The sequence below is a fragment of the Salvelinus fontinalis genome, chromosome 25 (assembly GCF_029448725.1).
Source record: "Salvelinus fontinalis isolate EN_2023a chromosome 25, ASM2944872v1, whole genome shotgun sequence".
NCBI lineage: Eukaryota > Metazoa > Chordata > Actinopteri > Salmoniformes > Salmonidae > Salvelinus > Salvelinus fontinalis.
This window is the reverse complement of record NC_074689.1, coordinates 31,606,537-31,632,229: the sequence shown is the minus strand read 5'-3', so window position 1 is coordinate 31,632,229 and position 25,693 is coordinate 31,606,537. Positions and strand designations below refer to the sequence as shown.

The window sequence follows — 25,693 nt, the reverse complement described above, 5'->3', positions numbered from 1 at the left end:
CATTTTAGAATAAGCCTGTAAAATAACAAAATGTGTAAGAAGTGGTCTGAATACTTTCCGAAGTCACTGTATGTTGGATCCAGTTTTAAAGTGGATATATCAATTTCTTCAGCCCTGTGTTTAACTAGCTAATTTATTACAATACACATGCCTACTTTGGGTGAGCTTTATCTCAATAGATATCCACCCATAGGCTTAAATAGAAAGGCCACTATTATAGCCATGGGAAGAGCCAGTCAGTATGACTGTAGTTACATGGAAAGAGGTGCGCTATGTTTCATCATGAACATTCATAAAGTGACAAGAAGGTTAGTTTTATCCACTGGTACCGGTAGAGGACATATCTGACTGAGTCAATATTCCCTGAAGAGGGAGGCAAGGCCATGTATAGTTCCTTGGCAGACGTCCACTTTCCTGGAGCACTTTAATGCTGACCTCAAGGTACCACTGCAGCTTGCAGGACTGCTCTCTTCCTGTCACCAAGCCTCCTGTCAGGGAGAGGGCAACCTTCACGGTTATGATAGAAGTACCGCCAAGCATGTAGAGACAATTTCAAGAATGGAAGGGACACCTGCTAGATAGGACTTGGACATCCATGTGTTCTAACTATCAAAGAATAGAATTACAGATTATAAATAACATAACAGACTAGACCATAATATATTTATAATACAATACAATTGAGTAGAATAGAATAGAACAAAAGTCACAAGAAATTACCAAACAGGCAGACAGACCTTTAATAGCCATTAAAGATGACGCTCTACATACATGCAGTGGGCTGTTGATCTTGTGTCAACGACACATTCATTTCACATGGAACAACGTGGTTTAGGTTGTAGCCTTGCCCACGTTCCACCGCCAGGGGGGAGGGTACTGTTTGCTAATGTTTCCACCTAAATGTTTTCATCCCTCTTGAAGTGTGCTCCCGTGACTCATTTCATTTGAATTTGCAGCACAAACGTCTAGATGTTTCCTGTTTCGAGCTACCCCTCCACTGAAGCTCGGAGTGGATGGTAGAAAGTACATGCTTTACCTTTGAGTTCGTTTCCCATAGCTGAGTCAAACTCAACGGATTTTGTCGTCTTTTACTGACACATTCATTTGCCTTCAGCGCGACACGTCATTGGAGTTAGTTGGAGGTATGTTTACACGTATACTTTTCTGAAATGTTGTCGTACAAGATGTCTTTGCAATTCACCGCATATCATTGCCTCAATATCGTTGTGCCATCCTACAGCCCTGAAACTGTTAAATGGTGTCATTACGTAACTTTTTATTAAGTTAGAAATGTCTGTTCGGTAACTGAAAGTTAAAGCAACTTACATGACCCGGTTTCCCAAAGCATCGTAAGGCTAAGTTCTTGAGATGTTTTTGGGAAACCGAGCCCAGCGCTCTCTCTTTAACTAACGTTTTTCAACTAACAAACACTTTTTTTAAAGTCCTGGGTGTATTCATTACACACACATGTGGTCTTAACTTACGTTCCTAGTTAATTTAAAGGTTCAATAAAAAATTACGCCGATTCTGTTGCAAGAAGTTTTTTTCTGTTGCAAGAAGTTTTTTAAACGGAACGAAACGGAGAGGGATCGACCAAAACTCTGCAACTGTTTGGACTAATAATTATACCCCCATTCTTTCCTGTCTGTCTGTTCATGGAACACCCAGTTGTCTTCAATGTGAAAACATCTGTGTGTAACGTTACTTTTTCACTTGTAATGTCACGTCAGTGCAGTGTTCCCTGTTGATTGAGACTTCCCTCTTGTTATGATGGGACTGTATGTAGGCTGAAATGTAACAATTAGTAAGTTTAAATGTCATTGTATTCAACATTCTGGCCTGTAAGGAACGTTTACACGATTTTGCAGGCATTCGTTTCAGACTGTACCAATGACTTGTGTATTACAGCCTGATTTAATCAGAGTTTTGCCTAACCAGTAGTCCAGTCCAGACGCCTCAGTCCTCCACCATTAACAAACACAACACTGGCTGGCTGGTCACAGCCGGCAGATGAACAGACTACCATAATACACAGAGACAAACTCACATTATGTCTCATAAAGCTCTACTTCTCAGGATTGGGAATTATGGCTATAAACGGCACCACTGAGAACTAACGGACCAGAACTTGATGAGTAAAACTATTTGAACACTGGAGCATTTTAAATCTGCAAATAGGCCAAAAAGTTGAATGACGAATATCTCTGAAAATCTAAAACTGACATTGGTGTATTGAGACTGGCGGATCTACCACACAGCAGTCATTTTAGGGTGTGTTTCCTACTTGAGCCCCCCCCCCCCCCCATTCAATGTAATGTTGTAGCTTACTGTTATGGTTGGTTGTTTTCAGATGGACCCGGCAAGCAGGAAATACAATACCAGTTTAAATGTAATTGTATTCAACAGTCTGGCTTTTAGGGAACATTTACATGATTTTGCAGGCCTTCGTCTCAGGCTGTATATACCGATGAATTGTGTATTACAGCCTGATTAATCAGACTAGTTAGGCACAAGCTAGGCTGGTCTCACACGTCCCTTTTTTAGAGAGAAACCTTTCATTATCAATTCCTCCCCGGGAGGATGGTTGTCTATTGTAGATTAGTGTCTCGTTGCTAATTTATAGCCCACAGGCTAACGGTAGTCGGCCCTTTAGAAATAATCCATACTGTTGCATAACAAATATCCTAGATCTCTCACCAATTAAACAACACGTAGGTCTGTCTGTAAAAAATACTATTGATAAAGCTCCTATTGTGCCATGGCCATCCTTTCATACCAGCAGAGAAGAGGACACCCCAGTTTAGGTAGGCTATGTCCCCCAATGTCTACACAGACTGGGTTCATGCCACGCTTGGTTGCTCTTTCACTTCTGTTTATCAAGAGTTTCCTGACCTCTAGGTCTAACCGCTGACAAGACACGGTGTGCTGCTGAGACTCCTACAAATGATGCCGTTCAGATTATTCAACATCCTCAGAGGATGTCCAGAAGGCAAGGATGCGTGTGTCTGAACAAACCAGGAAGAGGAGGGCTATTTCTGATAGCAACATATTTGAGCTTGTCAACACAAGTTAATTCAAGCCCAGTGTTGTAACTAAGCGTACAACATCTGGCAATCATCGGTGAATGTGTTTTTGTTGTAGGATGTGAGGATTCATTTTCTTTTTGATGTATTTATTTAGTGACCTAAATCCCCTGAACACAAACTTGGGGTGAAGTCTGATTTCCCCCTATGTGATTGTTCATGTGTATCACTGTAATATTGTAATATGGGTTTGAGGTTGCGGATTCATCAAGAATTTATTTTCTGCATTCCAAATGAAGGAGTATGCTATAGATTAGACTGCGGGTAGTTTATTTATCTTTTGAACAAAAGTATTTCTGGAATGTTAAAAAGCGGATTCTGCTTGGTGACCCGCAGTCATTTTGCCAGTCTTGCATAGATGTGAATTTGAATTGAGTTTGGAACTGGCGATTCCTGCACTTCTGTATTTTTAACAGGCTTTCTCCCTTTATGTCGTTACTACTACGTGAGTTGAATTAGATCTCTCGACTCGACATTCAGTACAGCACAGTTAAACTACCTCTACCAGCATGTTATAGCCTACACCGAGCACACAATGCCAGGGTCTGAAAGAAATGACTTAACATGCTAGCTGACCTCACTCGGAAACAAAGGCACAGTCACAGTGTCGCGCCACCAAACAAAGAGCTTTGTTTCTAACAAGATAACAGACATGACATAATCAGCATGTAAACGTTAACAAATCTGAACATGAAGAAAATACATTTGATTGAGGTTGCATTTGTAATTTCTCCATATCGTTTCAAGGCATCATTTAAGCTATGATTGAGACCTGATGAAATTCTGCTTTCTCAATAAGGTCTTCAAGATGACTTCCATATAGGCTACTACGACCTTTGTAGAGAGTGGTCTCTATAATGGCCCTCTTCCTATCTTGGTGGTCCCACTGGGCAGCTTCCTAAAGGTTTTTAACTAGCCTGTGTGCCTCAACCTTCCGCTGACTCTTTGAAGTTTATCTATAAATACCTCCAGTCCTCCACACTCTTGACAGGAGCCAGGGAGAATGTCACAGACCCTGTGTGTGTGTGTGTGTGTGTGTGTGTGTGTGTGTGTGTGTGTGTGTGGGAGGGTGTGGGGTGGGAGGGTGTGTGTGTGGGGTGGGTGGGGTGACTGGGAGGGTGGGCGAGAGGGAGGGAGGGTGGGTGTGGGGCAGGAGAGTGGGTGTGGGGATGGAGGGAGGGTGTGTGTAGGGGGAGTGGGGCGAGAGGGTGTGGGGAGAGAGTGGGGGGGGGGGAAGCGGGGAAAAGGAGGTCATGCAGCTCTGGTTCTGCCTATTGGGAGAGAGAGGGTGGGGTAGGAAGGGATTGTAGGCATGTGGGGAAGAGAAGGTGAGGTGGATAGTAGAGGTCGACCGATTAGGATTTTTCAACACCGAGACCGATTTATTGGAGGACCAAAAAAAGCCGATACGAATTAATCGGCTTTTTTTCTCTCGTGTTTTTTCTTTAAAAAAAATTATTTTAATTTATTTGTAATAATGACAATTACAAAAATACTGAATGAACACTTATTTTAATATAATACATCAATAAAATCAATTTAGCCTCAAATAAATAATGAAACATGTTCAATTTGGTTTAAATAATGCAAAAACAAAGTGTTGGAGAAGAAAGTAAAAGTGCAATATGTGCCATGTAAAAAGCTAACGTTTATGTTCCTTGCTCAGAACATATGAAAGCTGGTGGTTCCTTTTAACATGAGTCTTAAATATTCCCAGGTAAGAAGTTTTAGGTTGTAGTTATTATAGGACTATTTCTCTCTCTACCATTTGAATTTCATATACCTTTGACTATTGGATGTTCTTATAGGCACTTTAGTATTGCCAGTGTAACAGTATAGCTTCCGTCCCTCTCCTCGCTCCTAACTGGGCTCGAACCAGGAACACATCGACAACAGCCACCCTCGAAGCAGCGTTACCAATGCAGAGCAAGGGGAACAACTACTCCAAGTCTCAGAGCGAGTGACATTTGAAACGCTATTAGCGCGCACCCCGCTAACTAGCTAGCCATTTCACATCGGTTACACCAGCCTAATCTCGGGAATTGATAGGCTTGAAGTCATAAACAGCGCAATGCTTGAAGCCTTGCGAAGAGCTGCTGGCAAAACGCACAAAATTGCTGTTTGAATGAATGCTTACGAGCTGCTGGTGCCTACCATCGCTCAGTCAGACTGCTTTATCAAATCACAGACTTAATTATAACATAATAACACACAGAAATACGAGCCTTTGGTCATTAATATGGTCGAATCCGGAAACTATCATTTCGAAACCAAAACATTTATTCTTTCAGTGAAATACGGAACCGTTCTGTATTTTATCTAACGAGTGGCATCCATAAGTCTAAATATTCCTGTTACATTGCACAACCTTCAATGTTATGTCATAATTACGTAAAATTCTGGCAAATTAGTTCGCAACGAGCCAGGCAGCCCAAACTGTTGCATATACCCTAACTTTGTGTGCAATGAACGCATGAGAAGTGACACAATTTCACCTGGTTAATATTGCCTGCTAACCTGGATTTCTTTTAGCTAAATATGCAGGTTTAAAATATATATACTTCTGTGTATTGATTTAAAGAAAGGCATTGATGTTTATGGTTAGGTACACGTTGGAGCAACGGCAGTCCTTTTTCGCGAATGCGCACCGCATCGATTATATGCAACGCAGGACATGCTAGATAAACTAGTAATATCATCAACCAAGTGTAGTTAACTAGTGATTATGATTGATTGTTTTTTATAAGATAAGTTTAATGCTAGCTAGCAACTTACCGTGGCTTCTTACTGCATTCGCGTAACAGGCAGGCTCCTCGTGGAGTGCAATGTAAGGCAGGTGGTTAGAGTGTTGGGCTAGTTAACCGTAAGGTTGCAAGATTGAATCCCCGAGCTGACAAGGTAAAAATCTGTCGTTCTGCCCCTGAACAAGGCAGTTAACCCACTGTTCCTAGGCTGTCATTGAAAATAAGAATGTGTTCTTAACTGACTTGCTTAGTTAAATAAAGGTGGGAAAAAACAAAATATTTTTGGTCAAATCGGTGTCCAAAAATACCAATTTCCGATTGTTATGAAAACTTGAAATCGGCCCTAATTAATTGGCTATTCCGATTAATCGGTCGACCTCTAGTGGATAGTAGTGAAAATGTAGAGGTGAGGTGGTGGATAATAGTGATGGAAAGAATTGAACAGGTCATAGTGGCCGTATAGGCCAATTAGAAATAATTGGACAGGTCAAGAGTGGCCGTATAGGCCAAGTAACAAGTGGGAGACTAAAGGGGAGTGTAGCAGGGGGAGGCCTGGCAGGGTAGCCTAATGTCTGTCTGCCCAGGATGAGATGAGCCTGCTGTTGATGTTGCTGCTCACTGACCCCAGTGTGGTTTCTCCTCTGCCACGCTAGCAGCTAGAACCAGCAACTCCCTCCACAACTGCTGAGGATCCATTTGACAGTGCTCTGCAATATGCTCCACACAGGATCAATACGCTTGGGGTTTATTGAGGTGGTTGAAACGTTAAGAGGGTTTTAAGGTAGAAATGTAACATGATAGAGCAGGTATGCTCATTCTCTTATATGACATTTAGAGCAGTATCCTTTCTCTAGAGTACATTTCTATCTATAATCTAATCACTCTCATCTCTTGTACACAGCAGTGAACCAGGATGGGGATGGTCCAGTCGTCAATGTGAGCTCTGTTCAGGACCGGACGCTGTGTAGGAGTGCCGAGGGGCTTGACCTCTGATCTAAGCTGTGACCTGTTGACCCTTAAACCTCTGAACTCTGACCGCTCCAGCTCAGGATGGAGGAGCAGTCCAGCTACCCCAATGTCAGCATTCCCTGCTACCCCAATGTCAGCATTCCCTGCTACCCCAATGTCAGCATTCCCTGCTACAACGAGCAGAGGGACAAGAAGAAGCGCTACACTGTAAGTAATGAGTTTAGTACACTCCCAGTCGGAATTAGATAAAACGTTGCGGCCCCGCCCGCCTTGGGGCGAAAATAACCCAGCAGCAAAAACTTGAACTTTTCAAACACATTTTTTTTGTCTCCTTGTTTTAGTCAATTACAAAACTTAATTTAAGAAAAGTACAAAATGTCTAAAGATTACTTTTCAACATTGCCTCCTCCCGAGCTTTCTCATTACTTAGAAAAATGTAAGAGAGGGACCTCCCAAATGCCCCTTTTCATGATGGCGCTAGCAGTCATGTGAGTGCTAGCAAGCTACCAACCGGAACATTAAGCTATCTAGATCACAGCTTAGGTCAGAGGTCAAGCCCCTCAGATGAAGCAGATGCTAAACTACAGGACTGTTTTGCTAGCACAGACTGGAATATGTTCTGGGATTTTTCCAATGGCATTGAGGAGTACACCACATCAGTCACTGGCTTTATCAATAAGTGCATCGACGACCTCGTCGCCACAGTGACTGCACATACATACCCCAACCAGAAGCCATGGATTACAGGCAACATTCGCACTGAGCTAAAGGGTAGAGCTTCCACTTTTAAGGAGCGGGACTCTAACCCGGAAGCTTACAAGAAATCCCACTATGCCCTCCGACGAACCATCAAGCAGGAAAAGCATCAATACAGGGCTAAGATCGAATCGTACTACACCGGCTCCGAAGCTCGTTGGATGTAGCAGGGCTTGCAAACTATTACAGACTACAAAGGGAAGCATATCCGAGAGCTGCCCAGTGACACGAGCCTACCAGACGAGCTAAATTACTTCTATGCTCGCTTCGAGGAAATTAACACTGAAACATGCATGAGAGCATCAGCTGTTCCAGACGACTGTGTGATCACGTTCTCCGCAGCCGATGTGAGTAAGACCTTTAAACAGGTCAACATTCACAAGGCCGCTGGGTGAGACGGATTACCAGGATGTGTGCTCCGAGCATGCGCTGACCAACTGAAAATGTCAGTGAAAAACACTTGCCAACCTCTCCTTGTCTGAGTCTCTAATACCAACATGTTTCAAGCAGACAACCATAGTCCCTGTGCCCAAGAACACTAAGGTAACCTGCCTAAATGACTACCGAACCGTAGCACTCACTTCTGTAGCCATGAAATGCTTTGAAAGGCTTGTCATGGATCACATCAACACCATTATCCCAGAAACCCTAGACCCACTCTAATTTGGATACCGCACCAACAGATCCACAGATGATGCAATATCTATTGCACTCCACACTGCCCTTTCCCACCTGGACAAAAGGAACACCTATGTGAGAATGCTATTAATTGACTACAGCTCAGCATTGAACACCATAGTGCCCTCAAAGCTCATCACTAAGCTAAGGACCCTGGGACTAAACACCTCCCTCTGGATCCTGGACTTCCTGACGTGCCGCCCCCAGGTAGTAAGGGTAGGTATTAACACATCCGCCACGCTAATCCTCAACACAGGGGCCCCTCGGGTGCGTGCTCAGTCCCCTCCTGTACTCCCTGTTCCCTCATGACTGCACGGCCAAGCACAACTCCAACACCATCAAGTTTTCTGATGACACAACAGTGGTAGGCCTCATCACCGACAACGATGAGACAGCCTATAGGGAGGAGGTCAAGAGAACTGACCATGTGGTGTCAGGATAACAACCTCTCCCTCAACGTGATCAAGACAAAGGAGATGATTGGACTACAGGAAAAGAAGGACCGAGCACGCCCCCATTCTCATCGATGGGGCTGTAGTGGAGCAGGTTGAGAGCTTCAAGTTCCTTGGCATCCACATCACCAACAAACTAACATGGTCCAAGCACACCAAGACAGTTGTGTTGAGGGCACAGCAAAACCTATTCCCCCTCAGGAGACTGAAAAGATTTGGCATGGGTCCTCAGATCCTCAAAAGGTTCTACAGCTGCACCATCGAGAGCATCCTAACAGGTATGGCAACTGCTCGGTACAAGGCACTGCAGAGGGTAGTGCGTACAGCCCAGTACATCACCGGGGCCAAGCTTCCTGCCATCCAGAACCTCTATACCAGGCCGTGTCAGAGGAAGTTCCTAAAAATTGTCAGACTCCAGCCACCCTAGTCATAGGCTGTTCTCTCTGCTACCGCACGGCAAGTGGTACCGGTGCGCCAAGCCTAGGTCAGAGGCTTCTAAACAGCTTCTACCCCCAAGCCATAAGACTCATGAACAGCTAATCAAATGGCTACCCAGACTATTTGTACCCCCCCCCCCCCCCCCCACTGCTGCTACTCTCTTATCTATGCATAGCCACTTTAATAACTCTACCTGCATGTACATAATTACCTCGACACCAGTGCCCCGCACATAAACTGACCATTTAATTTATTTTCTTAACTGCATTGTTGGTTAAGAGCTTGTAAGTAAGCATTTCACTGTAAACCTGTTGTATTCGGCGCATGTGACAAATACAATTTGATTTGATCAACACTAACAGACTATACAGCTACAATAGTGAGTGGAGTTACAAATGGACTATACTAAACAAGTGAAATGTCTATGGAAAACATAGCTATGTGTAGCCTACTTGGACACTGTGTCCCCACAATTTGCCACTCTCCCACACCGAATATCCTGAAGCCACAGGGCTCTTCTCGCAGGCTTCATTTCCCTACATGGGAGCTTTGTGAACCTTAGGTCGGGATTTCTGACCTGGTTACATGGCAATTTTTCTGCATTTGTTTTGGTATTTCTCTATAACAAAAAATCAATGGAGAAGTTAGCTCTTTTACAATGGGGAAGAATGTTTGTGGGCGTGGTTGAGGGGTATTCCTTCTTATGACGTGAATATCGACTCTGAGTATTAAGCCTGTCGAATGCTTCCCAGTCTAAACAGTTTGCATATATTCTAACAAAATGCTGTGATATTTTTGTTTGTGGTGGTGTTGAGGCAATTTGAAGTTCGGTAGCCGAAGTCTACGCCCCTTTGTTGGTCCACAGTACTACTCATAGTAGGAGTGGAAACTATGGACGTGATTCTTTAATGAAGTTTGTTGTCATTCAATGTGAGTCGACTATACACATTTTAACTTGAGGAATACTGCACCAAACATCTTAGTTAGATGTAAAATTGTGCGACCTAAGACCTCTTCTGCAAAAACGTCAAAATGATTTAAAGATATCTTGATTTATCTTAGATTAATTCTGACTATTTTGAGCAACTGTACTCTGGCTATGTTGTTGCTACGGTGTTTCAAGAGGTACAAACAGTAATATTGCTGCTTTTTTCTCTCGTTTTTCAACCGAAGGTCCTTTTTAAGGGAGTATGCGAGGTACAAACTTTTGCTTCACCTAGCCGAGTTCTGCTAGGAGCAAGACAAACCTAGTATGGGGACGCTTTTGTAGTGTTGTGGCAACAGCTGTTCAACAGGCTGTATGGCAGACTGCATTATTACAGTATCTATAGAAAGTAGGGCATCATGTCTTTTGTCTAGATTTATACTAAAATGTGTTTTCCCCCCCACATTTGTCCAGGTTTACAAAGTGATGGTCAATGTAGGAAGACATGAGTGGTTTGTCTTCAGGCGATACGCAGAGTTTGACAAGCTCTACAACACAGTAAGTGGAATTACTTTTTTTATTTCCTCTTTGGAGGACAAAAATATTTTTTACGGCTTTTCTGCTACATATACACTTAAGTGGAAGTGTTACTGTGTAAAAAATACATGTTGTAATAAGACTGCAGGCTTCCTTACTAAACCATTTCATCAGAGATCAGCCGACTAAACTGGGCCAGGCTCGGTTTTTATCAAAACAGAATCCCTTACCTTATCAGCTGTTTTAACTTTGAAGGTCTTTTTTTTATTTATTTTTTTTAGCTCTTTTTTTTTTTACTCAAGGAGGTGAAACCTGTGGAGTTGATGTTGTAAGACGTGTTAATGACATTTCACACACGTTATATTACTCACTGTATTTAGACTCTCTTACTGTGGATTTGTGTAGAGTTGACATTTAGAAAATCAGGTAATTCAAATCTCATGGTTGGGGTAGAGATGGAGAGTAATTTTGGTCCCCATGACAAACCTATCCTTATCTTTGATATAATCTGATTTGTCTGTCTTTTTGTTTTGTGCAGTTGAGGAAACAGTTTCCATCTTTGAACTTGAAAATCCCACCCAAGAGAATATTTGGGGACAACTTTGACCCAGGTGACATTGATTAATCCGTCGTTCTCTGGTAAAAGTACAGTACACTACCTGTAACTGCACTCAATGTTTTTAGTAGATCAGAAATCAATACATGCCCCTCTGTTCTCCACTGTACTTCAGCCCAGTAATTTGTTTGATTTTAAATGTTTAACAAATTAGATCATGTACACATGACAAACTGGATTATGGATAATATGAAACTAAACCAGAACAACTAAGTGATTTTGTGTCTAGAACTTGTCTTTCATTTGTGAATACAGGGTCAATATTAAATATACTATTTATAACATTTTCCATTTCTTTTATTAGAGTTTATCAAGCAAAGAAGAACAGGTTTACATGAGTTCATTCAGAGACTGGTCTCACATCCTCAGCTCAGAAACCAGTAAGTATTCTACAACTGACTTTACGGTAAATGAAAAAAAAAAAGACCCGATTTATTACACTGTACTCAGATGGTTTGACAAATCAATCTGTATCCAAGGTCAGTTTAGTGTTTTCTCCCCTAATGGGTATGGTTAGGACCTGGGGATGATCAGCTGATCCTAGATCTGTGACGAAGGGAGGATCTAACCCTGTTTTATGGCAGTATCTCCTAACCCAGTGATGTTTAACATGGAGTCTAAAAGCAGCGCTTTTCTAACAGCTGTGGCTTTGTGTGTGTCTGTCAGACCCCTAACATGTGACCTCTCTCTCGCCAACGATCTGACAGGCCTGATGTCAGAGCATTCCTGCAGATGGACAAATCTCAAAACTTCTCAGACCCATTAGAAGATGACAAGGTAGGCGATGACAGGACAGTATGATGTCTGAGGGAAGGAGATATGACTCTTTCAAAGATTGAGCGGTCATGTCTTTCAAATGAAGAAATGTTGACTAGCATCTCTGCTCTGATACAGCACGAATGAATACTTGAAGTATTCTATGTATTGGATATTGTATTTTCAACGTGTGATCATTGATTCCATTATACAACCGTAATAATGCAGCAGATTCATATATTGCATTATCAGCATTGTCATTCTGTACAGTGTGTGTGGTTCAAACCCCTTGAGACTTCTGGCAGAATAAAGGGTTAGATCCTATGGCCTCACTTTTTAACCTGTGTTAAACCTGTGTTTTTAACAGATAATCTGTTCCATCTCTGGTTTACAGAACGGCTCTACCTCCAGAAATATTAACCTGGGACCGTCTGGAAATCCACAGTAGGTTATAGTCTCGCATTAAATTGAGGCCTGCAGATATTTCTGTTTTACCTGTGAAAATGTGTGTGCTTTCTGGATGTCTTTTTCCTCCAAGTAACCTTTGCAGGCCTTGTCATAGCCATTCATTTGTTCTAAAAATATATTTCTAGATACTTTTGTTTGCCAACCTTTTTTGTTTTCCATATTTCAGTGCAAAGCCCACAGACTTTGACTTTCTCAAAGTCATTGGAAAGGGGAGCTTTGGAAAGGTATGTGATTATGTACAATACAGTACATTACGCAGGGTTGCAGAATTCCGGGAACTTTAAATAAATAGCCTGGTTTTCCAGAAATCCTGGTTGGATGATTCTGGCATTCCTGCTTATTCCCTCCTGATTCCGGAATTCTCCAAACAGGATTTCAGGAAAACCAGGGATTTTATTGAAAGTTTTGCAACCCTAATATTACAGCTCTTATAATGTCTTGGTCACACTTGTCAAACTCATCCCACAGAGGGCCGTGTATCTGCGGGTTTTCGCTCCTCCCTTGGACTTGTTTGATGAATTAAGGTCACTAATTAGTAAGGAACTCTCCTCACCTGGTTTTCTAGGTCTTAATTGAAAGGAAGAAACTAAAACCTGCCGACTCTAGGCCCTCCGTGGAATGAGTTTGACACCCCTGGTCTCTGGGCTTGAAGTAGGTCACTCAAAAGAGAAAATCACAGCAAACCAAACAATGAATATTGACACAATCAGGTATTTAGTTTGGTCTTTCCAGTGTGGTAACGAAAAGTTTTACTACTTTGTCTATTATTAGATACACTTTCTGTTTGAGAAGTGATAGTCTCACAGTTCTGTATTTTCGCTGCCTCGTTGTTGGTACCGTAGTGTCCCTGCTGTGGTAACTGGGGGGGTTTAACAGCGATTCCACCATGCTGTCTCTTCTCGCCCGCGTGAAGGTTCTCCTTGCTAAACGGAAACTGGACGGAAAGTATTACGCAATCAAGGTCCTGCAGAAAAGTGTAATCCTCAACAGGAGAGAGGTAATTTATTCCAGAGTATTATTGAATTGGAAATGTTTCTTATTCTGTTTCTTGATGTTGGGTACGTTATTTGTACATTCCCCCCAATAATAAAATGTTTCCTGTTTCCAACAGCAAAAACACATCATGGCGGAGCGCAATGTGCTACTGAAGAACATGAAACACCCTTTCCTGGTTGGCTTGCATTATTCCTTCCAGACGACTGACAAGTTGTACTTCGTCTTGGATTTTGTCAACGGGGGAGAAGTGAGTAGTTTCACTCTTATGAATAATAGACACACACTGCTGAGTCACTGAGGTCAAAACACAGGAAACCTGCTAAAAAGCCCTGGGATATGAGCCCTGACCTGAGGGCAAAAACCCTTTATAAAGGTTGGGGCCGGTCCTACAGACCCAGATTAAATAGAATTTACATTGAAAGTTTATAGACAGTTCATACACTATCCAAACAGAATCTGTTGCGATCCACTCCCAACCCACCATTTGAGAAGCACTGGTTTAAGCTATACTCGTTTTAAGCTATACATTTAAACTCATACATTTCGAAGCTCAACGCCTCCTTTTCAATAAAAGGAACTGTGCAGTTGGTGAGAGCTGAATTTCCACATTTGAATAAATGCCTCCTGACCACTAGTGCAGTGTTGGCCAATGTAACTCTTATAAAAAATATTTATTTGCATTTTTATACATACCATTCTGGGACTGTCAAAAAGAGCCAAAACCCAGAGTGGTTCAGAATACGGAAGATTTGTAATGTTTCTCTAACAGTGGTATAATGGCCAGCCTGTAAAAATATTGACTGTATTGAAATACTACAGATATCTTTACAAAAAGCTACCGAGGTCTATGGATATTCCAGATCTGAAGGCTATGTGCCTTAGCTAACGTCTCTGATTATCGTTGTCTACAGTATGTGCTTTAGCTGGGGGGACTATGCTAGAAATCTCCTCCTAAATCACAGAATCTGAACTGGCAGTGCAGGTAAGCTACACATGCTGTTTTTCCAGGGAGCTGAGGCTAATCTCGTAGCTCATGTCATGTTGATGCTAGTATTCTGGCACTCAGTTAATCCCCTCAACGTGCTGCTTGAGACAATTGTAATAGTGATGTGGAATTTGCAGACAGGGCAGGAACTTTGACCCACGGCCGTGTGTCATGACTCGGCTACAATTGTTAGCAACCTGGGCTAAATATTGTGGAAATACAGTGCCCTCCACTAATATTGCCACCCTTGGTAAATATTAGCAAAGTGTACTGTTAAAAATATATATTTATTGTTTATCCTCTTGGTCTTTCATTTAAAAAAAACTTTAATTAAAAGAAAAAAATACATTCTTATCATAAATATTTTTCTCAAATATGTGTGCCACAATTATTGGCACTTGTTCATTCAATACTTTGTGCAACCTCCCTTTGCCAAGATAACAGCTCTGAGTCTTCTCCTATAATGTGTAATGAGGTTGGAGAACACAATGCAGGGGATCTTTCCTCCATACAGAATCTCTTCAGATTCCGGGGTCCACGTTTTCTGTGGGGTTTAGGTCAGGGGACTGGGATGGCTATGGTAAAACCTTGATTCTGTGGTCTGAGAACAGTTTTTGTGTTGATTTTTGAGGTGTGCTTTGGATCATTGTCCTGCTGGAAGATCCAACCACAGCCCAGTTTAATCTTCCTAGCAGAGGCAGTCAGGTTTTGATTTAATATCTGCTGGTACTTGATGGAGTCCATGTATCCTTTAAAAAAAAAAAATTGCCCCCTTTTCCCCCCAATTTCGTGGTATCCAATTGTTAGTAATTACTATCTTGTCTCATCGCTACAACTGCCGTACGGGCTCGGGAGAGACGAAGGTCAAAAGCCATGCGTCCTCCGAAACACAACCCAACCAAGCCGCACTGCTTCTTAACACAGCGCGCCTCCAACCCGGAAGCCAGCCGCACCAATGTGTCGGAGGAAACACCGTGCACCTGACTACCTTGGTTAGCGCGCACTGCGCCCGGCCCACCACAGGAGTCGCCGGTGCGCGATGAGACAAGGATATCCCTACTGGCCAAACCCTCCCTAACCCGGACGACGCTAGCCCAATTGTGCGTCGCCCCACGGACCTCCCAGTCGCGGCCGGCTGCGACAAATCCTGGGCGCGAACCCAGAGTCTCTGGTGGCACAGCTAGCGCTGCGATGCAGTGTCCTAGACCACCGCGCCACCCGGGAGGCGAGGATGAGGTGCTTTTCTGCATGGCTATCTTTCTGTCTACACCATGTTTGTTTGTTTCCAAAAAGCTCTATTTTGGTCTCATCTGACCATAAAACCCGGTCCCGTTGAAAGTTCCAGTAACGTTTAGCAAACTGTAGGCGCTTGAGTTTGTTGTTTGATGACAGCAAAGGCTTTTTTTATGGCAACCCTCCCAAACAACTTTTGGTTATGTAGGTGGTAATTTCTAGGGGTGCACATGTTTCGGAGAAAAATATTTATTTCACATGTATTTTTTTCAATCATTTTACTTGAATTAAAGGTTTGATTTTTGAATATTTTGAATGAAAGACCAGGAGGATAATTGAATTTGTAATAATTTTTTTGTTAACCTTTATTTAACTAGGCAAGTCAGTTAAGAACAAATTCTTATTTACAATGACGGCCTACCGGGGAACAGTGGGTTAACTGCCTTGCTCAGGGGCAGATTGACAGATTTTTACCTTGTCAGCTCGGAGATTCGATCCAGCAACATTTCGGTTACTGGCCCAACAGAAAAGAATTCGCAGCCCGTTTTGCTCATATTTACTAAGGGTGCAAAAATGAGTGGTGGGAACTGTGTCACGTCATGCTCCTACTAGTTCACCACGTCCTTTGGAACTGTCTCACTGTCCTCTATGATTGCAGCTCTTCTTCCATCTTCAAAAAGAACAGACCTTTCCGGAACCCAGAGCCAAGTTCTACATCGCAGAAATGGCAAGCGCACTGGGCTATCTGCATTCTCTTAATATAGTTTACAGGTACGTGGGTTGTTTGTGCGTATGTAACAATGTGTGTGGGCTTTGACTCAACAGGCTAACAGACCCAGGTTCAAATCCAGTTTGTGTTGCAAAGGCTGTATTGGATAAATGAGTCACCAATGTAGACAGGCTGCCTGGTTGTCATTGCTCTGGTACACCAGCTGGCTGCTGGAGGTCTGTAGTAGAGAATTTTCCTATGCTGTAAAACACAGTTTTCCACAATAACTATCCTGAATGAGCAGTGAATGCAATACACCCTTTTCAATTATTGGGAAAAGTCCCACTTCTAATGGCATCTTATGGGAAATTCCTGGAACTTTGAACATTTTGAAGTGTTCCTATTTAAAGCCGTCCACTGTAGTAATTTTCATTGTCAAACGTCACGGTTGCACGTTTATAATCATACATTAATTGACATGAGGGCAATTTTCCCTTAACAAGTACCTCAAGCCATCCACTCTGCCTGTGGGTTCAGTTTAGTGTAATGCTGGTTCTGTTAATCATGTACATTGTAATCAACTGGATGCAAATCACTCAGATTAAATAACCCCTCTTTTCATTATTTGATTGTTTTGATACCCTCTGTTGCTTTTCAATTGGCCACTTTCCCAGAAGTAGTAAGATAATAGCCATTGTAATCCACGAAGCACAATTCTATTATCCAATAATAGTGACTTTGGATAATGAATGTTCATGAGATGTATTTTTTTTCACAGGGATTTGAAGCCAGAAAATATCCTTCTGGACTCTGAAGTAAGTGTGATGTCCTAACTCGGTTTGCAGTGCGTAAGTAGTCTGTTCTATGTGGAGTAGCTTAGGGCTGTGTTCATTACAACCTGCACTAGCAAAACTTATGCAGTCTGTTTACAAACAGCTGTTCACATACAAATGCGTCTTGAAACTGGAAGCATCCTCCCATGGCTGTAGTCTACCTGGTATTTTTACATTACCCCAAATATTTCTGCAATTGAATTTAACCTCAGTTAAAAGTTGTTGGAATTTAACCTCAGTTAAAAGTTGTACTTTAGTAAAGCCCTTACTAAGTGTTTGCAGTGTTTACTACAAGTCAGTGGAACAAATTATGAGATGTGAATATGAATGTACCAAACAAACCAATCCAAGCATTTGTGGTGAAAACAAGCATCTGTGGTGAAGCCTAATCCTTCACCAGCTGACACATCTTGACACATCTGTCACGAACGGCAGTTTCACTTTCAGTTTGTCAAGTAGAAAATGCTTGTGATTTGATTATGTTTTACTCGTTCCTGACCGGCCTTATTGAGAAAGTGAGGAAATTTGTAAGTGGTCTACTCTGTCCAAAATTCCACAATGACAATAGATTATTTAGTACTGACTCAGGATAATGGGCCATCTGTGTGGCGAACAGTGTCTAAAATGTTCCCTGTCTCCCCTTCATTAAAGGGACATATAGTTTTGACTGACTTCGGGTTGTGCAAGGAAGGTATTTCCCAAGCCGAGACGACAAGCACATTTTGTGGGACACCCGAGGTAACATTAAGTACGGTTGATTAATGCCACGTGTCCTTTTTGCTGCCGTTTGGTTCACATGACATGTCACAATTTAGTGTCAAGTCACTACTAATTATTAACAAAGGAAATTGTACATAATGAAAATTAAGAGGGAGGCATGAAAGGGGTTAATAATTTGCCGTGCCATATACAGTACTATGTATAGAATGGGCATGAGTAATGTTTTCCAGGGCAGTGTATGTAATACGGCGTAATAAGAACCTTTTAATCTCTAGAATAGGGTTGCAAAGCTACCAGTAATTTACCAAAGTTACCGAACTCTACGGCAATCTATAGTAACTCGGGTAATATATACTTGAATAACTTTAAAAAATAATGTATTCATATACAGTGGGGAGAACAAGTATTTGATACACTGCCGATTTTGAAGGTTTTCCTACTTACAAAGCATGTAGAGGTCTGTAATTTTTATCATAGGTACACTTCAACTGTGAGAGATGGAATCTAAAACAAAAATGCAGAAAATCACATTGTATGATATTTAAGTAATTCATTAGCATTTTATTGCATGACATAAGTATTTGATCACCTACCAACCAGTAAGAATTCCGGCTCTCACAGACCTGTTAGTTTTTCTTTAAGAAGCCCTCCTGTTCTCCACTCATTATCTGTATTAACTGCACCTGTTTGAACTCGTTACCTGTATAAAAGACACCTGTCCACACACTCAATCAAACAGACCCCAACCTCTCCACAATGGCCAAGACCAGAGAGCTGTGTAAGGACATCAGGGATAAAATTGTAGACCTGCACAAGGCTGGGATGGGCTACAGGACAATAGGCAAGCAGCTTGGTGAGAAGGCAACAACTGTTGGCGCAATTATTAGAAAATGGAAGAAGTTCAAGATGACGGTCAATCACCCTCGGTCTGGGTCTCCATGCAAGATCTCACCTCGTGGGGCATCAATGATCATGAGGAAGGTGAGGGATCAGCCCAAAACTACACGGCAGGACCTGGTCAATGACCTGAAGAGAGCTGGGACCACAGTCTCAAAAAAAAACATTAGTAACACACTACGCCGTCATGGATTAAAATCCTGTAGCGCACGCAAGGTCCCCCTGCTCAAGCCAGCGCATGTCCAGACCCATCTGAAGTTTGCCAATGACCATCTGGATGATCCAGAGGAGGAATGGGAGAAGGTCATGTGGTCTGATGAGACAAAAATTGAGCTTTTTGGTCTAAACTCCACTCGCCGTGTTTGGCGGAAGAAGAAGGATGAGTACAACCCCAAGAACACTATCCCAACCGTGAAGCATGGAGGTGGAAACATCATTCTTTGGGGATGCTTTTCTGCAAAGGGGACAGGACGACTGCACCGTATTGAGGGGAGGATGACTGGGGCCATGTATCGTGAGATCTTGGCCAACAACCTCCTTCCCTCAGTAAGAGCATTGCAGATGGGTCGTGGCTGGGTCTTCCAGCATGACAACGACCCGAAACACACACAGCCAGGGCAACTAAGGAGTGGCTCCGTAAGAAGCATCTCAAGGTCCTGGAGTGGCCTAGCCAGTCTCCAGACCTGAACCCAATAGAACATCTTTGGAGGGAGCTGAAAGTCCGTATTGCCCAGCGACAGCCCGAAACCTGAAGGATCCTGGAGAAGGTCTGTATGGAGGAGTGGGCCAAAATCCCTGCTGCAGTGTGTGCAAACCTGGTCAAGAACTACAGGAAACATATGATCTCTAATTACAAACAAAGGTTTCTGTACCAAATATTAAGTTCTGCTTTTCTGATGTATCAAATACTTATGTCATGCAATAAAATGCAAATTAATTACTAAAAAATCATTCAATGTGATTTTCTGGATTTTTGTTTTAGCTTCCGTCTCTCGCAGTTGAAGTGTACCTATGATAAAAATTACAGACCTCTACATGCTTTGTAAGTAGGAAAACCTGCAAAATCAGCAGTGTATCCAATACTTGTTCTCCCCACTGTATATACTGTATTCATTTTCTATATCGGTGTCCATGGGATTCTTGTAGATAAACTATATGGTTCCAGAGAAAACAGCCTAATTAATAATAAAAAAACATCCAATTAATGCATTATTTTCTATTCAATCTGCAAATCTTTAAACTATTGACTTTTTTCACAACTGACACCAGTTTTACGCCAAAACATTTACAACCGACATGTTAAATACATGTATAAATAAATATGAAGGATATTTCATTCAGAAACTCTCTGGTGAAATCCTTTTTTATGCACCTACATGTCAGTTGTAAATGTTTTGGTGTAAAACTGGTGGCAGTTGTGAAAAAAAAGTAATGAAAATGAATACAGTATGAATACATTTTTTGAAAGTTATTCAAGTATATATTACCTGGCCTCCTGAGTGGTGCAGTGGTCTAATGCACCGCATCACAGTGCTTGAGACGTCACTACAGACCCGGGTTCGATCCCAGACTGTGTCACAGCCGGTCGTGACCGGGAGACCCATGAGGCGGCGCACAATTGGCCCAGCGTCATCCGGGTTAGGGGAGGTCTGGGATGTCCTTGTTCCATTGCGCTCTAGTGACTCCTTGTGGCGGGCCGGGTGCAGTGCACGCTGACTTTGGTGGCCAGTTGCACGGTGTTTCCTCCGACGCATTGGTGAGGCTGGCTTCCGGGTTAAGCGAGCAGTGTGTCAAGAAGCTGTGCGGCTTGGCAAGGTCGTGTTTCGGCTCTTGACCTTCGCCTCTCCCGAGTAGCAGCGATGGGACAAGACTTTAACTACCAAATTGGATATCACGACAATTCGGGGGTAAAAAGTACAAAAAATAAAGTATATATTACCTGAGTTACTATAGATTGAAATCCTTTAGCAGCTGACTCATCTAGACACATCTCTCATGACAGTGTCCTTTTCAGTTTGTTAAGTAGAGAATGCTTGTGATTTGATTATGTTTTAATCGTTCCTGACCGGACTTATTGAGAAAGTGAGGAAATTTGTAAGTTGTCTACTCTGTCCAGAATTCCACAATGACGATAGATTATTTAGTACTGACTGAGGATAATGGGCTGTCTGTGTGGCGAACAGTGTTCAAAATGTTAAACACTGGTATTCTCTAAGTTGATGGTTTATATTTAAGATAATGTTTTATAGCTTTGTCATTCTGTTTTATTTGAAAATCCTCTTATTTGATTATTTTATATATCTTACATGTGATAAGGGCCCTTCCTTTGCAAGTCTAGACCACTGTTCTGGATTGAGACTGAAAAGGCCAGTCAATGCTAATGTGTGTAACTCTGTCCTCTCCCCAGTACCTAGCTCCAGAGGTCCTGAGGAAACAACCGTATGACAACACAGTGGACTGGTGGTGTCTGGGATCAGTGCTCTATGAAATGCTCTTTGGCCTGGTGAGTTACTGTTGTAGACAATGAAAACAGGAACAATATTTACTGTCAGAGTGCACCCTTGACATGCTGCCTGATCACACGCTGCCCTTACACTAATACAGCTGTCTCCCCTCTGTTCCACAGCCTCCGTTCTACAGCAGAGACACCCATGAGATGTATGACAACATCCTCCACAAGCCCCTGATGATGCGTCCTGGAGCGTCCAACACGGCCTGGTCCCTCCTGCAGGCTCTACTGGAGAAGGACGGCACACACAGACTGGGCTCCAGAGATGACTTTGTGAGTAGCCAGCATCAGTCTCACAACTGTGACTAGTGTATTGCCATAGCTGATGGCATCTGACTCCCTCTGGTGGAGAAATATTGTCATGACAAAGAGTTGCTCAATAGCTGCAGTGTTCATTTCTCCTGGGCAGATGGATTGCATTACACCACTTTTATCAGTATGAAGTAAATAACATTTGCCTTGGTCATTCTAGAACCTAGACATAAATTGTATTCTATATTTTTTTCAGAATGAGATCAAAGCTCACTACTTCTTCTCAGAGATCAACTGGGATGACCTGGAACAGAGGAAGGTTCCACCTCCATTCACTCCCAATGTGGTAAATGTTCTCAGGATTATATCTGATTCTGATCACACAGACACACACAGATATGTAAGACACCAGACCACAGGCATGAATGAACTGAATGTTTTTTTTCTCCCTATTTTGCAGAATTCTCCTCATGACATCACAAACTTTGATCCAGAATTCACAGGCGAGACTGTTACGAACTCTGTGTGTTATACTGAAGATTCCATAGTCAACGCCATCGTGATGGAGGCTGATGATGCCTTCCTAGGTTTCTCCTATGCACCACCATCAGATGACTCCTTTCTATGAAAGACTCGCTGTGAGGACTGAGGACCTGCCCCAGAGTTCTGGGAAATTGCCTTAACTCAGTGTTCTTCTATCATGGTCCTGTTAATCCACAGGGTATGCAGGTTTTTGTTCCAACCCAGTAGAGCTTGTCGATTAGTTGAATCATGTGTGTTAGTGCTGGGCTGGAAGGAAAGCCTGCACACCCTGCTGGTCTCCAGGATCAGGACTGAAGAACAGTGCCTCAACCTGTCCAGATTCTTTTGAATAAAAGGGAATTCATACTGTGGATGAACCCGTTTTGAGAAAAGATAAACCGAGCAGAAGTGGTGATCAGACAGCACTTATGAATATGGTTTGGGCTGCAGTGTGTCAAGAAATCTTTATTTTTACCTATTTATATAGCAGAATATATTTTTAAGAAATGTAGGCCATCTTTCTTGACACGTATTGTTTGTTGGCTTATGTTGATCCACATAGTGGTGTCAATGTTGGTCCTTTTGTTTGAAGAAAAGATAAACATTCACAGTGTCTTTTCAGGATGGGATGGGTAAAACTAATCCCCCAAATAAAATCCAAGTTTAGAACTAGAATCCTTCATTAAAACAATACCAAGACATTGTGCCCTCCACTTCTCTCTACAAAGCTATGGGATGGTGCTGGAGAAATGTAACCGCTCTCAAATTCATAGACAGCTATAGATACAAGGACTGACCATCCATGATATCAAATGTATAGTTTTGAGGCTATACAGTGTTTTTTACATTTACATTGTTTACAAAGTTATTTTGGGTTCTAACGGGTACAACAGATGAACTAAGCTAAGAGTTATATTCTTCAATAATCAATGGGTATATACACTGAGTGGACAAAACATTAGGAACATCTGTTCTTTCCATGACAAACTGACCAGGTGAATCAAGTTGAAAGCTATGATCTCTTATTGAGGTCACTTGTTAAGGGAGGAGATGGGGTAAAGAAGGATTTTTAGGCCTTGAGACAGTTGAGACATGGATTGTGTGCCATTCAGAGGGTGAATTGGCAAGTGCCTTTGATCGGGGTATGGTAGTAGGTGCCAGGCGGACCGGTATGAGTGTGTCAAGAACTACAACGCTACTGGGTTTTTCACGCTCAACTGTTTTCCGTGTTTATCAAGAATGGTCCACCACCCAAAGGACATCCAGACAACTTTACACAACTGTGGGGAGTGTTGGAGTCAATGTGGGCCAGCGTCCCTGTGGAACCCTTTTGACACCTTGTAGTGTCCATGCCTTGATGAATTGAGGCTGTTCTGAGGGGAAAAGGTGGTGCAAATCAGTATTAGGAAGGTGTTCTTAATGTTTTGTACACTGTATATCATTCATTTATAATTATGTAGCAACTAGGGATTCTAGCTTCAAAAGTGTAAGTGGGGAATAAAACAACTTCCTCAATCATTTCTGTTCCACTTTAAAAACAGACTGTGGCCTTAATGAAATGACAGTGAACATGTCATTATATTCTCTCAGAAGAACAGAACAGCTGAAAGGAATTGTGTTTTGTCTCTTCTCTCTTTAAAAGATGGCTTATCTTAGTTCATTTTTTTTCTCAATGGGGGAATACTTGAGATGTCACTGAATAGAGTCTTGTGTTGACAGAGGTAATTTCAGTTCATATTTTCATTTTGATATAGTTCATAGACCTTTTCTGTGATGGCTCCATCCATGACTTTACCTTGCAAACAGATGCTGAGCCATCTGATTGCTTTCTAGCTATGTTGGTTGCTTGCCTGTCTGTATTATAGCTTACATCTCGTAATCTTGTTTTAATTGACACTCAGATATTACTCAGAAATCCTCAACCATTTTGGGTTTTCACACAATTTCTAAGTAGTGAGTGTGGTCAACAGTCCTCATTGTTCAATATAATGCTTTAGATGAGAAGTACTGTACACAATAAAATAAGAATTAAACTATGTTGTGTTTTAGGATGTACAGTGCATTTGGAAAGTATTCAGACGCCTTGACTTTTTCCACATTTTCTTACATTACAGCCTTATTCTAAAATTGATTAAATAAATGTTCCTCATCAATCTACACACAATACCCCATAATAGCAAAGCGAAAACATTTTCTTTTGAAATTTTTGCAAATGTATTAAAAAGAAAAAAATTGAAATTAACTGAAGTATTCAGACCCTTTGCTATGAGACTTGAAATTGAGCTTAATTGCATCCTGTTTCCATTGATCATCCTTGAGCTGTTTCTACATTACAGTCCACTTGTGGTAAATTCAATTGTTTGGACATGATTTGGAAAGGCACACACCTGTGTATATAAGGTCCCACAGTTGACAGTGCATGTCAGAGTAAAAACCAAGCCGTGAGGTTAAAGGAATTGTCCATAGAGCTCTGAGACGGTTGTATCGAGGCACAGATCTGGGGAAGGGTACCAAAAAATGTCTGCAGCATTGAAGGTCCCCAAGAACACAGTGGCCTCCATCATTCTTAAAAGGAAGAACCATTCAAGACCTCCGACTGGGGCAAAGATTCACCTTCCAACAGAACAACGACTCTAGGCACACATCCAAGACAACACAGGGATGGCTTCGGGACAAGTCTCTGAATGTCCATGAGTGGCCCAGCCAGAACCCGGACTTGAACGCGATTGAACGTCTTTGGGGAGACCTGAAAATAGCTGTGCAGCGACGCTCCCCATCCAACCTGACAGAGCTTGAGAGGATCTGAAGAGAAGAATGGGAGAAACTCCCCAAATACAGGTGTGCCAAGCTTGTAGCTTCATACCCAAAAAGACTTGAGGCAGTAATCTCTGCCCAAGGTGCTTCAACAAATTACTGAGTTAAGGGTCTGAATACTTATGTAAATGTGATATTTCAGTTTTTATAAATGTGCTAAAATGTCTAAAAACCTGTTTTTATTTTGTCCTTATGGGGAATTGTGTGTAGATTGGGGGGGGGGGGGGGCTAGCTTAGCTAGTTTGTCAGTAACAGAAAATTGAAAATGTTTTCCTATTGAAAGAGTCAGTTTTGTCTTTAGACATTAGTGGAGCTCTTCAACTTGCTGAAGACTGCAAACCATTCAAGTAAGTTTAGGGGTAGTGATAGGCTAGCCATCGAGAGCTTTCAATGAGCTGTCAGTGTAGCTACTGAGATTGAGTCATGTGGTCCAGAGGGGGTAACCTAGGCAACCCTGTATCCACGGGAATGTGGTGACATGAGAAGCAGACCTTCATAGATGACAGGAAGCTCTTATGATAAATAACTGATGGTTATATCTGTCCAATTTGACTTAGCTATATATTATAAAGTCAACTAATATCACCCAAATTCATATTCCCTTCAGATCCCTAGCAGAGTGAGGCTGTGTATCGGTTCTGTATCAGTGTGAACCCTTCGGACCTAATGGAACTGGAGTTTACACACCTCCCTCCGTTCCCTGAGTACACCCTGGATCTCTGATTTTCACTGTGGTTCCATGTGCTGGGAGGTGAGAATGACACCACTAATTGGCTCTGTCCCTGAATGATATCTGATGAA

At 42.2% G+C, this 25,693-nt stretch overlaps 1 protein-coding gene across 2 annotated transcripts; it reads left to right on the top strand.

Annotated features, from left to right (window-relative positions):
- Positions 1-888: 888 nt before the first annotated feature.
- On the top strand, positions 889-24,114 carry LOC129823125 (serine/threonine-protein kinase Sgk3-like). 2 transcript variants are annotated; one of them, XM_055881890.1, is made up of 17 exons: positions 889-1,142; positions 6,729-7,003; positions 10,520-10,603; positions 11,121-11,193; positions 11,503-11,578; positions 11,906-11,975; positions 12,322-12,398; positions 12,589-12,646; positions 13,336-13,419; positions 13,534-13,665; positions 16,295-16,407; positions 17,124-17,160; positions 17,830-17,916; positions 21,203-21,298; positions 21,422-21,577; positions 21,813-21,902; positions 22,017-24,114. In XM_055881890.1, exons 2-17 carry the CDS (start codon positions 6,878-6,880, stop codon positions 22,182-22,184), a joined length of 1,527 nt encoding a protein of 508 aa, XP_055737865.1. In that variant the 5' UTR covers positions 889-1,142; positions 6,729-6,877; the 3' UTR covers positions 22,185-24,114. The 2 variants fall into 2 exon arrangements, with proteins under 2 accessions (XP_055737865.1, XP_055737866.1); XM_055881891.1 differs by having other exon boundaries at positions 891-1,142; positions 12,349-12,398.
- Positions 24,115-25,693: the final 1,579 nt, after the last annotated feature.